The sequence below is a fragment of the Bidens hawaiensis genome, unplaced genomic scaffold (assembly GCF_021521415.1).
Source record: "Bidens hawaiensis isolate Kalapana, Puna unplaced genomic scaffold, B.hawaiensis_p1.1 tig00041200_1, whole genome shotgun sequence".
In the NCBI taxonomy this organism is placed as follows: domain Eukaryota; kingdom Viridiplantae; phylum Streptophyta; class Magnoliopsida; order Asterales; family Asteraceae; genus Bidens; species Bidens hawaiensis.
Window position 1 is genome coordinate 53,351 of NW_027497294.1, and position 12,723 is coordinate 66,073.

At 36.7% G+C, this 12,723-nt stretch overlaps 1 protein-coding gene across 1 annotated transcript; it reads left to right on the forward strand.

The window, feature by feature from the left end:
- The first annotated feature begins 5,016 nt into the window (after positions 1-5,016).
- On the forward strand, positions 5,017-7,470 carry LOC143592774 (replication protein A 70 kDa DNA-binding subunit B-like). Its single transcript, XM_077072606.1, has 11 exons — positions 5,017-5,172; positions 5,257-5,356; positions 5,631-5,721; positions 5,809-5,951; positions 6,042-6,132; positions 6,222-6,312; positions 6,448-6,623; positions 6,715-6,835; positions 6,951-7,133; positions 7,228-7,302; positions 7,390-7,470. Exons 1-11 carry the CDS (start codon positions 5,017-5,019, stop codon positions 7,468-7,470), a joined length of 1,308 nt encoding a protein of 435 aa, XP_076928721.1.
- Positions 7,471-12,723: the final 5,253 nt, after the last annotated feature.

Below are 12,723 nucleotides of genomic sequence, written 5' to 3' on the forward strand. Positions count from 1 at the left end.
GGATCAATATAAGAAGTAGAGTAATTATTTGAACCCTATTCTTTTGTTGAATGCATGCTCCAATAATCATGTATATGAGCGGGAATGTCGGTTAGAGCTTCTGTAAATATATATGAGTTAACCTCATCCGCAGAATAAATACCCAAGCGTAAAGCGAATTCGGTTAGTGACATCTGAACTTTCCGTCCCTCGAGTCTAAAGTGCATAGATGGACTAGTAAGATTTTTGCGAGGTGCAAAATAAAACGTAGACCAGAATTCATATACGAGTTCGTTGTATGAAGGTTCTAGGATATCGAAGAATCGATGCCATGGCGTATCCATTGGTAGCAAACTTGCCAATCGATTATGTGGGTCGATTGTTCGTATTTGCTTCCAGTCAATACTATTAATAGTTTTGACATTTATTTCTTTGAGGAATTGATATCTTACGTAGGCATGAAAATCCTCAAATTGAAGGAATGGGTGGTCTTCGTTCTGTGCACGTATCCCTGCTGCGTTTGAGGATTCAGCAGCTGATTGAGTAGAGGGCTGACGACTTGCCATCATATTGAATATAGATTGTTTTGGGTATGAGCTATGCAGGGAATTTGGTTGGTTTGACGTTTTAGCTTCAGTAGTGAGTTGCTTAAATAGAGACTTCTAGGTTTGCTCATCATGATTGATTAAAGCTTCTACGATACTCTTTGAGAACAGTTTCTTTACTGTGATCAACATTAAAGTGATAAGGTTATTGTTGTAGAAATTTCTGCTATCTAACAATTAGTTTGCAATGATAGTGTTATTGCTATACGTGCTAAACCTTTAGTGGCAGAAAACGTCGAAGTAATCAGTCACCTTTTCTGTAAAGTGTTTGGAATCTTGATAACAGTCAAAATACTTTAGATAAGGCTAGATATCATAGGCAGCATCCTGTTGTCCTACTATCGATTCTTTTATCATATAATTTTCTTTACAGACATTTTGTTGTATTAGATGTATTGGAAAGTATTCCAATGGTTTATTTATACGATTATAATTAAGGTCTAAGACTTGAAATATGTATGCTCTGTATTCACACGTCGTGTATATATATATCTATTTATATTTTTTTAACATGATTCTTAAACCCAATTATTCTATAACGACATAAACAACGATACTACGGGGACCATTTAGTACAAGATTAGTAAGATGTTGGTTAACAACAATGGCCAGTTGTGGTTAACTAGACAAAATACTTTTCTTGTCCTAACTACTTCCGTTCATGACTTTATTTATGTTAGTATTTACGCAATTATACACATATTTGCACGTACACCTATTTTATTATTCGTATCCCTAGAAATTTAGCTAGCATATATCACTTTCCATACTTTACTTATAGTAACCTACATAGCTTTACTTACGCTAGTTGAGAAATATACATATATATATATATATATATTTCAAGGTAAGGATACCCCCTTTTAATATAAATAATCAATTAAATAATTGCATAATAACAATACTTATTCACTTGGATCGAAGCCTAGGTAGTATTAAATGACTAAATAATTTAAAGTTACCTCTTGGCGTGTAGCTACTCGCGGTGGGCATACTGGTCTCTTTTCTTACAGTTCGAGTCCAAGCATTCGGGGATGCTCGGATCCTTCGAACCATGGCTCTGATACCAACCTTTAAAACCCCGACTCCCGGTGGTCCCACAGTTGGTACTCATACACGATATTTACAAAATAGCTAAACTTAAAACAACTCATTCCATTAAAATAACCAATTCAGAGTATATGTTCAGCGGAAAACATGATTTATAACACAAATTCCCAAAATCAGATTAAAATGTAGTTAATAAAACATTAAAAGAGGATGTTTAATATTATTAAAGCTTCCGACTAAGTATGCCTTCAACCGACCGAGTAGTTTCGAGCACGTCCAAGCGGTAAGCATCCTTCCCTTACCTGAAACTCACACTAACATGCACACAAAGTCAGCTTAAGTTGAGTGAGTTCAAGTTTAAATAAAGACATCTTTAAATATAATAATAAAAAAAATCTTGTATTCCCATCATTAGAGACCACCGTAAGCTACGGTAGCTTCTGCAGAAAAATCATGTCAGCAATAATAATAGGTAATCATCCTTATGTGAAAACATCTCTATACAAGCTTTCCTATACATATAAATATATATATATATATATATATATATATATATATATATATATATATAACATTCAATAATAACATTCAGGGCCGAGAAAACGTACAACCCCAACACGTAACATTCCATCAACGCGTGCAAACACGAAGTAGGCATGCGTAACATCCCTAATCGATAACGACTACATCATTCGCCAATTATTGGCCATTCAATAATATATATACATACACATCCATACATCATTCAGTATTATCATTTCAAGGCCTATCCTATATAAATAAGCCTATGCAAAATAATTTAAACGGTTCTTCAAACAACATCGTTTAAGTGTACATGCTAGCCCAAAAACTTAAAAAGAGTTAAAAGGGGCATCATGAACTCACCTGACACGAGGCACGGGTACACCACGAGCTAGAGAATCCCTAAGTATCCCCACAACTCAAACGCCTGTCGGTTTATATACAATCATTACTAACGACACCGAAAGGACTCGTTTATCCTACGGGACGTTCTTACACGGTTCGAGCACCTAAGGCCTCGACCTCATCAATCTCATTCATAATAGCTCCTGAGCCTTACTTATACCCACACGACCCTTAGATACTCCCGGGAACAAAGAATTCCCAATTTGCTCCGGGAAGCACTATGTGATACTAACACGCACGTTTAAGAGTCGGTTAGGCTATTAACATCCAACTCAGCCCCATGTGGACCCAATATGATGAATTCACAGTCAATAAGTCCACACGACGCTACACGAGTCAAAGGGTTCGGTAACTCGCAAGTTCAACGCACCAACTATTCAATAAACGCAAATACGCGTTGTACCGATTCGTTTGAGTAACCGACAACCAATTCAGCCCCAATAATTATAAAAATCATTTTCCAACAGCCCGTACATTAAACCAAAGCTATACGAACTGAATTGGTCATCACTTATTTCATCCCCCGCGTTAAACGCAACCAAACACCATTCTAGACAACCGAAAACTAGTTTTCAATCTACAACTAGTTGACCAATCTAACAAACACCAATGAACATGATTTTAAAGTATGTTATATTAGACATACCTAGGAATATTTTGGTGCAAAAACCTCAACCAAAACAGTCCCGGAATTGATAATTTGGACAGCCACCCGGTAAGCTTAAAACAAGCGATTTAACGATCAATAAGGGAGTTATAATGATCAATTAAGGTGTAAAAGACTTGGGGAAACATGGGGCTAACCTTCACTTGAAGTTTTACACCCTAATATTGGTTGCACAAAAGAAAACTGCAGGTGGGGAGGCTGCACAAATGTTGATCGGACACAAGGGAAAAGAAAGAAATATAGTAGGTGGGGTTATACACTTTAATAATGGATTGACAAAAGAATAATGGGGTTGTTTGATTGCTCTTGCATTCCAATCAGACAAGGAAGAAAAGAAAGAAGGAAAGAATGTAAGTGGGGGACAAGGAGAAGTGGAGGAGTGGTTGAATGATTCATCTTGAATCATTTCTTGTGATATAATATCAAATTTACACCATGGCCCCTTCTACTTGAAGAATATGTCACTTAAGAGGAAAGTTAAATGATTTAAAGAACCGGGATAACGAGAAGGTTTCCGAGGAATGTCGGATCAATCCCTAGAGATGTACATCCTCTACAAACTTTAAGTCTTTGAACTGAAAATTAACGGGTGTTACACCTACATCCGTCGTTCAGATCCACCATGGAACCTGTAGAGTGTTTACCAACAATATGAGCCCTAATTCTGACGTTCGGATACTCCGATGATTGATTCTCCGATCCAATCCTTGGAATTGATTCTCCGATGATCATATTCAAGGTAACTAAAAATCCAATTTTGCAATTACAAATAGTTAATTTAACAAATTTTTAGTTTTTCCGGCCAATCTGTTATACACATATTTTATTTTATCTGAGTTTTTCCGGTCAATTATTTATTATTTTGCTTATTTTATTTTAAGGAGTTTATATCCTACGAAATTCTTCTTAATTTTATGAAATTTTGTATTTTTTTTTGTTTATTGAATTAGTGAATTTTAAGAAGTTAATTAACAATCCTTCAATACTTTATACCTGATCGATTTTTGGTATTTTTTATTTTAAAATTGTAATTGTTTTGTTTGTTCAAGTATTAAAACTCTCCGGTTAACTTGTTCTTATAGTTTTGTTACTCAAAACTTTATATTTTAATTTCCGGCTAATTTCCGTTCAATATAATCTGGATATATTTATGTTAAATTTATAATTCTTTTTCTTTGTCCAATTATTAATTTTTCCGGCTAACCTGTTTTTTATATTTTTGTTCTGCAAATCTTTATATTTTTATTTCCGGCTAATTTCCGTTCTAATTTTATTTCCGTCCAAATTATTTTTAGTTTAAACCAATAACAGAAACTTTTAATTTTGTTAACATTATAAGTTTAGTAACGTTTCTAAATCATAATTGTGAATTTTTAGTTTTGTTAAGATTATAATAAACCCGTTTAATTGTATTAAATATTTTTATTTTATTACCTTAAATACCTTAATTTTTTTTATTCCAGAAGGTTTTATGATTTCAGTTACCTTAAATATTTAAAAATTTAGATAGAAATTTTTAATATAATCAATCGGTTATTTTTGGAATAAGTAATTTCAATAAACCGCTTAAAATATATTCAAATTTTATTTAGAAACTTTCTAAACATAATACGTTTACCAAAATTTTTATTTTCTACATTCTACAATATAAATATCCGTCGTTCTCACATAAGCCATTATCATACTTTTCATAATTATTAATTCTTCAACAATGTAAGATCCTCCACTTTGTTTATGTTTCAAATAATTTATTTTAATCTTTTATTTTTTTATTTTATTCATAGGACAATGCAAGCTCAAAAATTTACAATGCTTAATGAGATTGATGTTCTAAAAACATCACCATCAACTCTGAAGGTCAGAGTTATAAGACTGTGGAGCATAAAAGACAATAAAAATGTGAATGAGGATTTTCTTATCGAAACGGTGCTCATGGATGAAAATGTACGTATCTAATTATGAATCTGTATCTAATTATTGATTGGCTTTTAATTGTAATTCTCATATTTATTTTTCCTTTAATGACAGGAGAATCGAATCCAAGAAACCGTTTACAAACAGGAGATCTTTAGATTCAAAAGATTCCTCAAGGAAAGCTCAACTCTCACTATAGTAAATCCGAGCGTTGGTTTAAATGGATCGAACTACCGTGTGATTAACTGTTCCAACAAATTGGTGTTGGGACCAAACACACATGTGAATTCATGTCAGGAGTTTGATGGTCGTCTGTTTGGTTTTAAGATGGTTTCTTTTGAATCACTAATCAATAAAAATATTTCATTGAAATCTACAGTTGGTGTAAAATAATTTTCTGACATAATAATTAAATTTATTTACAATTTTAGCATTAGATTTCCATTAAGTCTATTAATTATTTAATTATACCTTTGTCTTTGTGTTAGATATTATTGGTCACGTGGTTCATGTGTTCAAGAGCAATGCTTCAAACGTCAAGGACAAAAACAAACGTACAATGGAGATATCTGATTTACGGTATTACTATTACAAGTAACATCTGATTACATATTTTTTTAATAAACCTTTTACTTGTCACTGTTTTCAACACTTCTGTAATTTCAGAGGAAATTGTGTTTATCTGATACTATGGGATCATTATGTGTCTGAGCTCTCCAAATATGTAATTGAAAATTTTGATGAAGACCATGCCATTATTGTACTGCAGTTTGGTAGGGTTAAGTATTACACCGGTTCTGATGGTAAAGGTAACTATGTCTAATGTTTTAAAGTTTCTTGTGTTTTAACATGTCACTAAATTAAACTAATGTATCGTTGTATAATTTTCATTTTTGTAGAGAAAGCGTATGTGTCGAATTCTTTTGGATCTAATGTTAGCCGTTTCTTTATAAACGACTTTTTATTTGAAATAGAAGAATACAAAAACATGTATATTATTAAACCAATATTATGTATTTAGTTTTTAAATTTCATATTATGTTACTTAATCCTAAATTCATTAAATTTTAAAATTGTAGTTTGGTGGATCTGCTAACTGGCAATGATGTTTCTGTTCGTAAACCGATTCCGGTGAAGATGTTGTCGTTTGTTGATGATGAGTTTTTGAGAGCAACATATTTTTTTTAACATCGGTGATATTTGTACCATTATATTTGTAAGTTATTTATTACAATCTATCTTTTAACATAATTATCTTTCAATCATAATTGAGTATTTATTAAGTGGTTTTGTACTATAATGCAGCCTAAGAGTATCATTATCCTAGGTACAATTAAGGCAATCTGCCCAGATACGGAATGGTATTACATTGGTTGTAATACTTGTAGCCGTAAGCTCATGGAAAATAATGATGAAGGTGGAAAGGAGTATGAATGCAAAACAATAAGATGCAATGTTTTAGGTGTTATCCCTACACCTAGGTATTTGATGAATTAAAATTCAAATGTGTAATTAGTGCATTGTAAAAGTATATGTTTTTCTTGCTATTTACCTATTTATAAAATTTTGTAGGTTCAAGATCAAGATAAGGGTGCAGGATTCCACTGGAGTTGTGTCATTGACTCTGTTTGATAGAGATGCTAAAATGTTGACTAAGAAAACATCAAAAGAATTGATTGATTCTCAAAATGAGGTTTGTTTTCAAATTATCCGTTTGGTTATTTATACATTGTCATCTATATAAGAGATTGTAAATTTAACAATGATTAATATTTTATTTGTTTCTTTGTCATCTAATTTTATTACAGAATAATGTGGAATATGATGGATTCCCTGCTGAGTTGGATTGTCTGTTAGAAATGATATTCGCCTTTAAGGTCGATGTGGCAGATTTCAACCTCAGAAACATTGTCGAGGACTATGGTATAAACAAGCTTACTGATGACACCAATATTATCACTGAGTTACAGAAAAGGTTTAATGGTCGTTTAGTAATAATATAATCTGAATGTTAATTTGTTACTAAATTTAATTTTATAATTATTTCACCTAACATATGTTGATTTTCCATTTTTGTCTTATCAGCAATCAAATTCTAATTCTGTTACATTGGGAGCATCTATTTATGACTTCCAGTCATCCGGTTCCATTTCTATTAAGGTTGTAATTTGATTCAAACTTATAAATATAGTTAACCGAAAGATGTGTAATACGATTGTGTATTGGCTCTTAATATTTTAATAACAGGTTTATGATATTGGAGATAATCAAACTCCAACACTACAACAAAAAGGGCTTTTTAGGACCTTTTGTGTGGGACACTTGTAAAATAGAGTCCTAAAATCTATTTGTAGGTTCCCTGGATGGATCAACACGAGATATCTCGATCTACGTAGGTGCGGAATCCCTGCGTAGGTCGTTACGAGCGTAGAAGACACGAATAGATCAAACACACGATACGAATAAACAAACATGTTATATTATAACCGAAACACGTGATATGAATCACTGACTACAAGAAACTCTCTGGTTTACACGTTACACACGATATCACGATCTATATCTTATTATCTCAAACCAGCCGTAACCTAGCATATATATTCACGACAACTTCGCCTGGCATGTTCAGGCGAAGTTGTCCATAACTTCGCTTGACTAACAAGTTCGCCTGATAAGCGAACTTGTCAGTAACTTCGCTTAAACATAAAAAAAACACAATTAACATTACAGACTCGATTACAGACACTAGACTATGAACTACTGACATTATGCACCAACAGACTCCCCCTTGGCAGTAGCTTCATGTCTTGATCTTCAAGCACGTGTCCTGTAATCTTCAATCTCTTGGTCTTCATGCATGTACTCCTTCTCTCACGCATACCGTGACTACTCGCTGATATTTCCTCGCTTCGTCTTTCCAAGCAGGAATATAAAATATCTTCTTTTCATTTAACACCTGCAGATCAGCTTTCGATAAATTAACAAGATGCATCGGATCATACACTCTTAGCACTTCTTGTTCGTCTTCGTCTTCCATCACGGCTTCAGCAGTCTGGCAATCAACATACCACCATTTAAGATCTTTCAACACATCTTGAGGCATAGTCTTCATTGGAACCTCTTTCATGCATCGAATCGGTTTGTACTTCATTACCATCCATGGCTTGCCATCTGCTCTCATTCCTCTTTCCTTATCTTCCACTAGCTTTCCCTTCCGTGGCTTTAATAACTCAAACTTCTTTTCTTTAATACTTTCTTTCCACACGATCTTCCCAATAACTCTGGCCATGTTGTCGTCGCTTCTATTAATCAACCCCAATCTAGCCAAATCCTTCACCTCACATTCAGGCAATGTATTGAGAGATCTCAACGTCCTCTTAAAGTATTGGATCCCATCATATCTTTTCACCACGAACACTTTTAACTGTTCATCATATAGCCAACAGATAATTCCTTTCTTTGATTCAGCATAGCCTTTGATATTATAACTTTTCTTGAACATGGTTGGAACAGCAGGCTTCTTAGTTTTTATAAACCAATGAGCATAGCCTTCCTTCCATCTAGGCTGCTCCTCCCATTCTGTATCAACACCTACTGTATCTTGACATACATCTGACTTTTCAACTTCAAGGATCTCGTGTTCAACATTTTCCTCAACTATTTCACCCTCTTCAACATCATCTTCTATCACAATTTCTGCACCAATCTTTTCAATCTCTTCGACTGGTAGAACATCATCTTCACACATAAATTCATCATCCAACATATCATCATCTAATTCCTTCAAGGCATCGATCACATCATCTCCCATCTCCTCGTCATCTACCAACACCACCTCATCACCACCAGAACCGCCAGCTGCGCTTGCAGACTCCCCCTGAGCTGTGGAAGTCCCAAGAGCTTGAGTAGTTCTTGGCAACTCACCACCTGCACCTTTCGATGCATTGGGATCATCGTCTCTGTCATTCTTCTTCTTTGTCCTGAGCTCGTCGCCTTTACAGCTCGTCTCCCCCTGAGATGCCAAGAACTCCTTCATAGCATCTATAATTTTTCCATGTTCAACCAGGAGGGACGACTGTAGTTGATTTTCTGCTACTAGGCGCTGAATAGCCTGGGTCTGGATAAGATTCACCCTTGATTGTTCTGCCACGACCCGTTCAAGTGCGGCTATTCTTTCCGAGTCTGATAGGGTTGCATCGAAATCGAACCTCATATGCGATAAATCGTGAGTGTACTGAGGAGGGATTTCCGATGAAACCGGGACATCAGAAGTAGCTGTGGACGTAACCGCAGGTGGTATCGTGACCGACAACCCTGCAGTTGCAACGACTGTCGACTCAACAAATTGTGCAACCACCTCTGAAGGAGTAAGAGTTGGAGGTGGTAAAGACACAATCTCCGGAGTCGTCAGCTGGAAAGTAGTGATAGATGGGAGGCCAACAGATGATGATGTAGCCACCACGGGAACGTCCGTGGCGCTTGGCCTTGTGACCTGTAATGGTGTAGGGACAATTGACATACCTGACAGTGCGGGCGGAGCGAAACGTACGACTCTTGAACTCTCACCTGCTCCCATACCTGCACCTGTCCTGTCCCTTCTTGAACGTCTGATCAACTTATGAATGTCTTCTTCTTCTTCTGACTCACTGTCGTCATCCGTCCTCTTTCTCTTCCCATACGTTCTTTCTCGAGTTACCATCATACGTCTTGCCTCATCCATTACTTCATCAAAATCTGAGTCAGCCACCGTCGTAGCTGCTCTAGTAACATCCATCCTCGAAACTTGTGCTACCGAGACCTGTACATCTTCTTGAGGATCAACTCGGTCCATATCGAAGTAGCCTTGACCTCCAAACACTTCATCAAGGTCTATGTTCTCCTCTCGTGACACAACAGGCGCAGCAGGTATATGTTGAGGTGCTCCTGCCTGTTGTGGTTGAGGGTCTCTGAACTCGTCCTCATTGGCAGGAACATACTCCGGGTTGATTAAATACCCAAAGAGTGGAGTATGCCTGGGACGGAGCTCAGGTTTGCTCCTCGCGCTCGATGTCCTACACTGAGCGAAGATACGTTTGTTCACACTCTCCACGTATCTGATCGGGCGGCGCTGAGGTAGATTTGGAGCCACATGGTTCAAGATCATCTGGATGAATCTTGGATACATAATGAACCTCTCACGTGCCACTGCCCGTCTTTGTCTATCGATCTCATAGAAGACCATCTGACTGAAGCTATAACGTTTGTTATAAGTCAGAGCAGTCATCGCCGACTGCATGGTCGCACCCATCCCGTCAGTACCCGCCTTCCTCCCTGACATGCAGACAATCATTACGTGCATGAGGAAGCGCCACTGATCGAGTAGGAAACCCTTCCTTCGTTGTGTATCGCCCAACGGGCCCGAATAGTCCATTCGTAAAAACGCTCCATCTCGGAAAGGAGCCACAAAGTCCGTCGGGTCATCCCTGGTCTTATTCCCGAAACGTAAAGCCGCCCGGATTTGTTCAGAAGAGAACTGAACTTCTTGATTGTTGACGGTTGCTCGCATAACCGGGGGCTCAACGCGGCAATCGTATTCCACCGTCTGCCAAAAATCCTCAATATTGGGTAAGGATATCGGCAGAGTAGTTGTGATCGCGTGGAATATCCGCGAGCGAAGGAGGAAAGTGATGATTTCGCGGTAATCCTCCACACCACTCGCATCTGGGTCTAACGTAATATACATATTATGCCCAGGGAAGAATTGTCTCTGGTTATCTCCCCCGTCATCGCCACCAGCACCTCCAGCACCAGCAACAGCAGCCATATCTGCAACAAACGAACCAAGTTAGATAAACGTTAAAGCATAACACAAGTTCGCTTGTTACCATGAGCGAAGTTGTGATAAAATCTGTATAGGCGAAGTTATAGGTGGGGCGAAGTTAGGAACAACTTCGCTTCATCTTTAAGTTCGTCTAATAACTAATACGTAAAAAGGTCCAGGCGAAGTTAATGATAACTTCGCCTCACCACAACATCGCCTCAGGCGAAGTTAAACCTCAGGCGAAGTTGCGGATAACTTCGCCTAATCCTTAAGTTCGCCTGAATCTGAAACGGCGACTGTTAGGTTTACGAAACAACGTGCAGTTGGTGATTTCGTGATTAAGGAATCCGGAAAACATGATATTATGGTTATCTAGACGATGAATGTGTGAACGACCACGTTAAAACAAGTATGAAACCGGGTTTAAGGATCGAACGTCCGAGGTCACTAACCGGGGGTCGAAACAACCTAGGATTAACAACAATGACAAAGATTATTAGCTATGACGACACTACGAACCTTAAATCGATAACGGAAACTGAGAAAAAGAACAAAGATGAAATCGAAAGACAAGTTCGCTGGTTAATCGGATAAGTTCACTGGTTTTGAAAATTATGAAACTGTTGACCTTAAAAATTCCTTTATATAGGAGCGGATTTATACAGGCGAAGTTGTGGATAACTTCGCCTCGGGCGAAGTTATTCACAAGTTCGCCGATTTATCAAATTTTACAAAATCAACCCCTATAATTTGAACAATTTGCAATTAAGTTTTAAAAACTTCCCTTTAAGAATTAAATGACACGATCAAGTCCAAGTAACCAGTTATAAAATCATAAAACTACCTAATTACGAAAAACTTTTAAAAATTAAAGTACAAGGGATCAAATTTCAGTCTCGACAGGGACTACTACGTTTTAGAAAAGATCCGAACAGGAATCATACTAATTACGTGACTGTCACATGGATCCGTGTTTAGCTGTATTATGACATAAAGAAACAGGTTGTAGGCAGGTAAATAACTTAAGATGGTTTTCATCGTTTCTGTGATACGAGTTAAGTTCAATTAAGCTCAAAATTTAAGTGGGCAACAACTCAGAGATTATGATGCCTCCTATCTATTCTCAAAGCGTATTTGGCTTTCCCCAAGTCACCCCGAATTGACTTCGACCCGTAGTGTCTGATTAAGTTGTAAGTATTCTTCGATCTTTAGACTCTGCTTCCCGTTCTCTTTCTTACATCATGATTGACATTTAAAGAATGTCTCAATGACTTAATTTTTTTTTTTTTTTTTAACAAACACATAGAGAACAACTGCAAGTCCCGAATCTGGATCACTGCAGTCTCTTGACACGCTTTCTTCACGAGAATCAGAACACTAACAGGCTCGTGTATGACTGGGTAATCGCTTTTCTGCCTATCATTCGGAAAGATATATATGAAGACATGCAAAACTCTTAAGGAGTTTCCACATAAAATCGAGTAGATTTAGTTTGTATCACATCTACTTTTACGCACCATAAAAAGCTACCATGACATACAATGACTGTTCTTAAGCCTTTTAAGCCTAATAACTTCACTAGTTAAGCACACAGAATCAGTATATCTATCATTTTCCAAGGTTGGATCAATTTTCTGTTAAACATAGCAAACGAACTTCTTACGAAGTAGTAGACTCGAAAAATAATTTCATTTCCCTTAAAGAAAAATTTAACTTCTATCGCCCCGACCAAATCAAAGTCTTCAGGTCAACGGCTATCCCGAAGATCCAATGGATCAGCT